This window comes from Periophthalmus magnuspinnatus, chromosome 6 (assembly GCF_009829125.3).
Source record: "Periophthalmus magnuspinnatus isolate fPerMag1 chromosome 6, fPerMag1.2.pri, whole genome shotgun sequence".
NCBI lineage: Eukaryota > Metazoa > Chordata > Actinopteri > Gobiiformes > Gobiidae > Periophthalmus > Periophthalmus magnuspinnatus.
In genome coordinates, this window is record NC_047131.1 from 22,676,730 (window position 1) to 22,686,912 (window position 10,183).

The 10,183-nt window shown below is 38.2% G+C and overlaps 1 protein-coding gene across 1 annotated transcript; it reads left to right on the forward strand.

The window, feature by feature from the left end:
- Nucleotides 1-1,025: 1,025 nt before the first annotated feature.
- tat (tyrosine aminotransferase) lies at nt 1,026-9,502 on the forward strand. The gene is made up of 12 exons (XM_033968345.2): nt 1,026-1,153; nt 4,020-4,310; nt 4,694-4,798; nt 4,872-4,939; nt 5,179-5,337; nt 5,467-5,605; nt 5,717-5,769; nt 7,676-7,828; nt 7,971-8,099; nt 8,300-8,383; nt 8,474-8,572; nt 8,954-9,502. Exons 2-12 carry the CDS (start codon nt 4,028-4,030, stop codon nt 9,095-9,097), a joined length of 1,416 nt encoding a protein of 471 aa, XP_033824236.1. The 5' UTR covers nt 1,026-1,153; nt 4,020-4,027; the 3' UTR covers nt 9,098-9,502.
- The last annotated feature ends 681 nt before the right edge of the window (nt 9,503-10,183 follow it).

Sequence of the window (10,183 nt, forward strand, 5' to 3'; positions counted from 1 at the left end):
TGTACATATGGATCTTGGATGTGTGTGTGTTTTTATATATATATATATATATATATATATATATATATATATATATCTATATCCTCCTGACAACCTCTATGGAAGGCATATGTAAACCTGAATATCTCCAACCCAGTGCATACTGGAGCAAATTTGGACTTGAAATGTTGGTGCCATATTTCAGCAGCTCGGTTGAGAGCCATCATATTTGACAATAAACCCATTTGCAAAGAACAAGGCGTGTCCTTCTTACCTGTGAGTATGGGGCATAACAGTATTTAATGTAAGTCTTTTAACAACACATTTAAACATTGTCTAATTCATTTTAACAGTTTTTTTTAGCGTAGTATATACGTGTTTAACAAATGTCCTCTGTAGTGGACATTTGTAGTTATTTCCTCCATTTTGTCCTATTTTTTCAAATGTTCTATTTTTTCCACATTGACGTTCCAGAGTATGAGAAAAAAAAGTGATCTCTTGTGGAGAGTCAGGCCCCTGTTGACCAAAGTAAGGCAAGGATGTCAAAATCTGCCTAGAACAGGAAAATTGTGCATTGAGGAGCAAATGGTTCCATTTACTGGTCGCTGTACTCTACCAAGGCAAGACTAGCTTCAAGACTACTTTATTTACTTACTTTGTTACTTCTTTGTTACAGGAGGAAAGGGCATTGGAGAACAAGCTGTTCCCCAAGGAAACCACCTGTTCTTGTTCGTGTGTGTGTGTGTGTGTGGGGGGGGGGGGGGGGGGGGGGGGGCATAGATTGTCGCATAAACGTTTATCTCCTTATTGATACTCTATTTCTAACGTGTGGTGATGATCTGTTTTGTTCTTCATAGAGCCACACTTTACTCTGTCCAGTTATTGTTTGTCCATGCGCGCAACTCCCCTTTTGACGTATTGGTTTCGTGGGTTCGCAGGTGATTGTAGGTGTGGGTTCAAACAGCAGGGGTCTGGTTCGGGTTAACGGGCGGCTAAGGACTGATGTAAGAGGGGTGTAGTTGCTCAGCCCTCGGCTCCTCCAATAGGATACTGGTGCGGCACTACACCCATCTGCGCTCATGGATAAAACCGGTGAGCATCACTCCGCCAACATTTGCCCTCAACAAAACGCACTATTGCTTTATTTACCATTTGGAAATAACCAACATACCAGGTAAGTGTTTATTTAGTCTGTCTTTGCTTGCTTTGAGCCCTCTTGCTCTTTAAATATTTACAGTGTATGCAAAGGCTGTTGATGTTGCCTTTCCTGTATCTAATATATAACTCTGAGAGCAGTGTTGTGAAAATTATAGTTGACTATAATCAACTCATATGAAGTTATCAACCTAACAATAACAACTATTTTTATGTCCAACATCTCTGACAATCCCCTACAGTTGCCTCAGAAAGGTTTTAGACTGCCTTTTATTTTCTTAATTTTTTATCTTAATGCAGCGTCAAATTAACTACTAGTAAGCTTACTTTTTACCCATAACATAATAGTACCCTATAATCCCCCATAGCCCTATTTAGTCCTCGCACCCATGCACAGACAGCCAGCGAGGGCATGACTGGCCATCTGGAGCACCGGGAGTTTTCCTGGTGGGCCGAGGCACCTTTTGGGCCGGCCACTGTCAGACCTGTACGCAACACCACGCACAGTCCTGGTGTAACGCTCTTATTTAGCTTTCCCTGGCTGTATACACTGTACCATAAGTTCACCGCGGCCTCACATGTGGTCCTGGCCCAGTCACCAGGGCCGGACTGAAGACGACCGGGCGAGGCTGATGTGGGAGCCCCAGCTCCTCATGCGAGCGGCAGTGTGCTCAGAGCTACTGCTGAGGCTGAGTCTGTTCGTTGAAATCAGTCTGAAATCAAGGCATTTTGTGAACAGAATATTTCCAAGACCATAAAGGCATTCTACACTCTTCAGTCATCACATTTTTTTTTTATTTTATTTTTTTTATCTTTGTCGACATATTCATATTCTGGTTACTTTTAGATCACTGAAAAAATACACTAATTTTCATGCTGCGCGATCAAAGCGCTTACTGCGGGCGCGCGTAGCGTATTTTTTACTGTGGCCCCACGAGCCTACTGGCCCAGTCCGTTATCATCCGGGCCGGCCCAGGACAAAGTCGACACGGCAAGGCTGCAGGACCGCCAGCCTCGCCGCAATTTTATTTTACATGGATAGACCACATTGTTTTACATTCACCCATGCGGCACGATTAAAGCGTTTACTTTGGACGTGCCAAGCGTATTTCTTACGTGATTTCTGCAAAGGAGCAAAAGCTATTATTTTTAAAAGTTACATAAAAGATGAGTTCAGACCATAGACTGTATAAAGAAGTATAAATATAATTTAATATCTTAGTTTCTATATGGTTCAGGCGTCCTGACACAAGTGTGTGTGTGAAACTCGTGGTGTTTAAGGGCCCCCACATCCTGTTGCTATGCATAACTCTAGGTCCTACAGGGGGAGCTGTTAAACTTACTCTGTTTAATATAGTCATTCGTTTCATTTCTACCAGTCAGTCATCATAATTAAAATCCAAACATGTAATTGCAATTAATAACACTGGCTTAAAATAAGTGTTATGGTCTGTGTGAGAAATACGGGTTAATAAAAACACGTTAGCAATAATACCACCAAATATTATTAAGACAATCTAAAAATCGAATTACAAAAAAAACATAATCTTAGTGATTTTAGCCTATTCATAATATTAAACCTGCATTAAAAAGAAACAGTGAAACAGTGTAAGCCTCGATCGTGCTGGAAGCCGCTCCAGACCAAAACTATAACGTTTTCAGTCTATGGTCTATCGAAGTTGTGACATTCGCATTTTGGCCTGTGGGGGCCTGGCCTGTCCCAGAGTGGCGGCTGGTCTGGATCCGGACCAATGACCCCAACGACATATTTGGAACAGAGGTGAACTGTCTTTTCTACTGTCATTGTTATGTCATTATCTACATTATTGAGTTTTAATGCTGATTATTACAAGTAATGTTGATAACTACTGACACTGTTTTAAAATGCTGTTAAACATATTTCATTATAAAGTTGATTAACGTCAACTATAACTAAATATATATATATATATATATATATATATATATATATATATATATATATATATATATATATATATATATATATATATATATATATATATATATATATATATATATATATATATATATATATATATATATATATATATTTAGGTATTCTCAATCTATGAGAATAAAGGCTAAAGTCTCCAGCTAAAATGAGCCATCCTTCTAGTACACACTGCAGCTTATGGCTCCCCCTGCTTAAAATAAACGTATAAGGAATAAATAACAACAACAACAACTATTATTATCATTATTACTATTATTATTAGTAGTAGTAGTAGTAAAGTAGTAGTAGTAGTAGTAGTAGTAGTAGTAGTAGTAGTAGTAGTAATGGTAGTAGCAATGGTAGTAGTAGTAGTTTATTTCCTCTTTTTCATTCATACCACAATTCAGTGCCAAACATTAGGGTGAATTTGGAAATACACTGAGACTTTTTTTTTTCTTTTCTTTTTTTTTTTTACATTTTTTACAATAATTCTCATTTTAATCAATTTAGCCTGTTGACATTTGTATCTATTACTAAGTACATATTTTAGTATACCTGTTATATTTAGGTAATAAATAAATACAAAAAGTAATATTTTTTTTATAGTGACAATTTTTTTAGTGTCTCACTTTATCAAACCAGTTTGGGTAATCGAGGTATAGTAATAAAAACAACAACAACAACAACAACACCAAAACACTTTAGAAGGGTGGTTTTAAACCATTGAGAAAAGTTGTACAAAAGGCCTAGCAGGTCAATTTAGCTTTCTTCACCCTAGGCCCAATTAACTAGGCAAGATTTGGTCTAAATAGGCCAGAGCAAGCCTCCACTCATATTTGGTGTTACTCATGGTGGACAGATCTCCACTATGGCTAAATGGTAATGTTTCTTATTGTTGTTGCATGTTACTTATTATATTGTTTGTTTGCAGATCACAACATGGAAAACAAGTCTTATTTGGTGAAGATGAATGGGAATGGGCTGCTGGTAAAGAATAAGGTGAATGGAAGCTCTGTGAAAGGGAAAGTGCTCAACAGGAACGGTGTGCACCATGTGGAAGTAAATGGCAGCCTGTATCCCGCTAAAGTCAAGAGCCGCAGACAGGACTGGGAGGTGAAGCCATCGAAGATGGCCCAGAATACCCTGAACCCAATCAGGGCCATTGTGGATGGCATGAAGCTTACCCCCAACCCTGAAAAACCTATGATCGCCCTCTCCATCGGTATGGTACTCATTCACATAGCCTACAAGTTTAGACAGTGGTTATAGGATCTAAATCTAATGTGAATCTTCTGGGCTGAAAGAGCCTATATGCCTCAGAAAATTTTAACTAGAGATGTATAGGTCTATAGTCCATGACTAAAACAGAGAAGGAAGAGAGACATTTCAAGGTCAAAGAAAACTCCCCTTACTGCCCATTTATGCCTTTTATATGCCCTCTTGATATAGGCTACATATCCCCAATGTAAAAAAACAACAAAAAACAACCAAAAACTAGGCCTACCTAGCATATTAGCAATTTGAGCTGTAGGCCAAGTAATTTTATTGCAAAAAATAAGTAAAATAAAGCCAGTCTCTGTAAACTTTGCCATTACTGTGTCTCAGGGGACCCTACTGTATTTGGAAACCTGCCGGCAGACGAGGCCGTGCTGCAGGCCATGAAAGATGCTATTGACTCACAAAAGTTTAACGGCTATGCTCCGTCAGTCGGTGAGTGTCAGAGACCATTGTTAATTGATGAGGTGTACAGAGCATTGTATGTTAATCATTAAAATCCCTGTAGGTTACCTGCATAGTCGACAAGCCGTTGCCAACTTCTACAGCTGTCCTGAAGCACCTTTGGGAGCAGAAGTGAGTTACCTTCAACTGTGTTAGGAATCAATAGTCAATAGTGAGTCAGATGGTTGCAGTTAAACCTGTGCCTCCCAACTAAAAAGCATAAAACATCCTAATTATTCTCATGCTAGTCATCTAACTTGAATAATAATGTGATAACTCAAAATTAATCAAAATTGCTTTTATGCTATCTGGGAGATAGGGTTGCATATCCTGCACTATTCTGTCTTATGCAACATGCTGTCACTTTGCAGGATGTTATCCTGACTAGCGGCTGCAGTCAAGCCATTGACCTGGCTATCAGTGTGCTATGTAACTCTGGGGACAACATCCTGGTGCCCTGCCCAGGCTTCTCCCTCTACAAAACTCTGGCTGTCTCCATGGGCATTGAGGTCAAACTCTACAATCTACTGGTGTGTGCTAATGCTGCACTGTAACATCAATCACATGCATATATTTTCTCACTGTTGACCTGGGTCTATGTATGTAACATCAATTGCATGCATTTATTTTCTTACTATTGACCTGGGTCTATGTTTTAGCCGGAAAAGTCTTGGGAGGTCGACCTACAACATTTAGAGAGCCTGATTGATGAGGGGACCTCCTGCATCATTGTTACCAACCCATCCAACCCCTGCGGCTCAGTCTTCACCAAAGAACACCTACAGAAGATTCTCAAAGGTCCACACACAGATACAAGCCTACAGTCATTCTAATACAAAGTGTCATAATTACAGTAATAGTTGTATAGAAAAAAACAAAGAATCTAAACAGACGGTTTATTGATTTCAGTGGCCTCTAGACACTGCGTTCCCATCCTGGCAGATGAAATCTACAGTGATATGGTGAGTGCTCTGTCACGGCGACTGCAGGTAGGCAGAGGTGGAGGGTGAACTAGACCTTTAGTGTTTGCACAGCTCTGAGCCAGCATGCAAATCTGCACATGGAACAGTCGTGCCACTATGACGGTGCACTAGGACCTCAAGGCAGGCTGATCTAGTCAACTATGGCAAACTGGTACAGTTTCCTATTCCTAAGTATATTGCTTAATAATAATAATAATAATAATAATAATAATAATACATTTTATTTGTTAGGCGCCTTTCAAGGCTCTCAAGGTCACCGTACATCAAGACACCAAAATAATACAATACAAAATGAAATAGTGCAAAATGATTAAAAATACATTTAAAAAACAAATATAGATTAAAGCAAATATAAATTAAAAGATAGTGCAGTTATGGTCAAAGAGGTCAGGGTGAGAAGGCCTTTCTAAACAGATGAGTTTTGAGTTTAGTTTTATTGCTTGGTTGTCACAGAATGGAAAACAAGTCTTAATTGGTGAAAATTGGGTGAAAACTGGGTGCCAGTAAAGAACAAGGTGAATGGAACAGGGAATGCTCAGAAAGTCAAGACAAAGTCAAGAGACCCATTATAGTCTCAACATTCAATCTTAAATAATAGGTTTTAAGCCTAGACCTGTGTAGGTTTACTGACACTCATTTACTGATTTAAAGCTAAGAACAAACAGAGATCGCAGAATTTTTCAAGTCATTTGGGGAAATGGGATCGATTTTAGCCTTGAATCTATTGATAGAAGTCCTCAACTGCCACAGGTCTGTAATGTTTGCCAATTCAAATATAGTGCAGATAAGAGATGTTCACTTATCTAGTGCTGTGATTTTCCACCTTTTTTGATAACAGGATGAATCATTGATGCATCCTGACTTATGTCATTACTGTTTACCTGTTTTGCAATAGGTTTTTCTGCCTTACGATAATTGTACTTGTAAATCATTTCTAATTTGATTTGACACTTAAAACGTAGATATAAACATGCCTTCAAAACCATGCAACCACTGATACTCTTGCAACTTTCATAATTATTAATTAAAATAAAAATCGTCACTACTTTATTGGTTTACATGCATGTTATATCACAACTGCAATGGATGAGTCTACATTGTGTCTACAACTGTAAAAAGCTTGCTCTGTTTGAACACGATCCCATCACGATGACTGAGCACTTTCTGGGTACATATGTTTTCCATTAATGCAGATATGGGCTTCTGGCACAGCAGAAACATGTGGAATGGGGGTGGATGGTGGGTGGAGAACCAGACAGGACCAAGGGGGGATGTGGGGCTCATTTTTATGGCCCAGTCCTCAGTCAGGGGCCAGTAAGGGCACAGTTCAGTGGAGTATTTCTCCTAGGGTACTGTCCTGGTCGTAAGTAGTGGTTTATTGCACCGCTTAGGCTACAGAACATTACATAAATGCTGTCACTGGTCACCATAAGACTGTATTTTAAGCAAACCCACACTTCACGCAGCCACATCCCCAAACATGCTTTAAAAACCATGATGCTATACACATGTTCAGCTGTTACGTCATTCAAACTCAACTGGCCAATAGCAGATGGGGCAGATCCCCAATTATTGTATGTTTCCAATAAGAAACAGCCTCATGTGGGCGGAGTCCACTGGATGCTGTACTGTCCTCATGGCACGAGTGGTTCTCAGATGTGTGTGCTATTCTAACGATTCACGATATGCTCTAAGTACTCTTACTGTTTGAATGTGGTTTTATTCTTTATATATACATATACATATATACATAGTTTGAATAATTCCAGACTCAAAATTGATTGGGTTAATTGTTAGTTTGTGCTATATGTACTGTGTGTAGAACAGAATTATACATAAATAGAATATAAATTGAAATGCAATCCATTGTGTTATGTGTGCTTAGGTGTTCCCTGGTTGCAGCTCTCCCTCTATGGCCTCTCTAAGTAGTGATGTCCCCATTCTGGCCTGTGGGGGCCTGGCTAAACGTTGGCTTGTCCCAGGGTGGCGGCTGGGTTGGATCCTAATCCATGACCGCAACGACATATTTGGCACAGAGGTGAACTATCTTTTCTACTGTCATTTGTTTTGCTATCATCTACCTCTAGTGTAATAATCAGCATTAAACTCATTAGAGTTTTAATTATTACAAATGACTTATGGATTAATGTCTGTTTATAAATGTTGTGTGGTGTGAGCAGATCCGACAGGGCCTGGTGAAGTTGAGTCAGAGGATCCTTGGAGCGTGTACTATTGTCCAGGGGGCACTAGAGAGTATCTTCAACAACACGCCCCAGAGCTTCTACAGAAGTACCATCAGCTTCCTCAAGGTAGGGCTGCATCCTCCTTCTATGTCCTCTTCCACTATGTTCCCTCTTTACTGCCTCAGTCTGAGCTCTTTGACTTAACCTTCAAAACATGTACATTTTTTTGCTTACTTTCTCATAATTATTTTTCAAAATAATTCTCTACATTGGACATATACATTTACAGTACATCATCATAAACAATGTTATTGTTTTGCTCTCAGTCCAACTCAGACATTTGCTTCAATGAGCTATCCACCATCCCAGGCCTGAACCCTGTCATGCCCTCTGGAGCCATGTATCTTATGGTGAGTATACAGTATAACAAAGCCCTGCACCACTACCTTGGTTTTCATTATACACTTAATTTAATTCAAATTACCCATGTACTTTTGCAGGTGGGCATTGACATGGAGCATTTTCCTGATTTTAAAAACGATGTGGAATTTACTGAGCGGCTGGTGACTGAGCAGTCAGTATTCTGTCTTCCTGCATCAGTAAGTGTTTCCCTTTATACCTTTTGACACTACATTTACATTCCAAGAAATTAATATCACTTTTTTTTGGAGCAAGATCATCATTACAGTTTTATCACAATTCATGTACACATGCAGTATATTTACAGTGCCTTTAAGTGGTAAATAATGTAACAAAGTAATGCTTTCTCTGACAGTTCACATGATTGGTAAATCCAACTGTCACTCACTCAGATCCTTAGTGAATAAAATTCGATGAACCACAGTCTGACAATATCCCTAAAGCATATATTGTATGAATAATGTATGCATGTATGAATAATATTAATTTCATCAGCCAGCCATTCATTGACCAGCTCTAATTCCAAATTAACTGAATGGTTTTAAATGTGTCTTTCCCAGGCATTTGAATACCCAAACTACTTCCGTATTGTGGTGACTGTCCCAGAGGAGCAGATGGTGGAGGCTTGTGGACGGATTCGAGAGTTCTGTCTGACCCACTATAGACCTAGCAGTCGGGATAGCCTGAATGACCTAGACCAGTGACTGGACTGGAAAAACTGCATCAATTGCATCTGTCAGGTCCAAAGGGTTTTTTCCCTATCTAAACCAAATCAAAAATCTATTTATATTTTATATGAACTAGCTTAATATCGCTCTGTATTTATATATAATTTTATATTTACTTTCTCTGAATTTTGTATAGCCTTTATGCTTCGGAAAGCATGATTGTAGTTTAGTCTGTAAGTGATGTCTTAATGAATGTATTTCATATTTTACATCCATATTCAGCTTGTTCAGCATACACATATTCTGTATATTTTATTTCATAAAATTATGTTTGCTACATTTTTGTTCCATTGGGGTAAGGTGTAAATAGATACATATATGTGTTTTTTGTTTTTTTAGTTTTTAGTTTTTTTATTATTTTTTGGTGGGAAGAAATTTCCAAATAAAATAAATAATAACAGTATTGTTTGAATTATTTCACATGAGCGTATGTATTAGGAATTAGGATTCTTTTTACTGTGAGAAATATTACCTCTGTATTTCTAGTATCGCAAAATGCTATGTAAAAACACAATTTTGCATAAATATGTGTGATATTATGAATTAATGGTTTTATATATACAGCTTATTAAAAAAAAGTGTCCCGTATAGGAGTGAGTTTCACAAAGGAACGGGAACACTTTGTTTTAGTTTTTTTTTTTTTTTTTTTTTGGGAACATTACAATAACATTATTGCCTATATAATAAATGTGGTGCACATTCTTATGGCATATTCAAAGTACAATCACAATTACAAAAAAACTCAACCAACTTAAATATAGGAGTCCTTTTTATGCATTAAGCCACACCCTAGAACACAATGTGCTCCCCTTTATGTATAATTATATCGACACAAAACAGATGAAGTCAGATCTCTGAGTTATAATTGGATTGTTGGGAAGTCTACAGAGTGAAAATTGGCCAAGATTACATAATTTTACAGTATTTAACAATTCAAAGATGAAGTGGCTGGCCAGACAATTTGAGCACTTTATTAAGTCGTTCCAGTTTACAAAAAATATCCCGTTTCCATGCCTGTGTCTTTATAACACAACACCGCCATCTAATGTTGAAGATTACCCA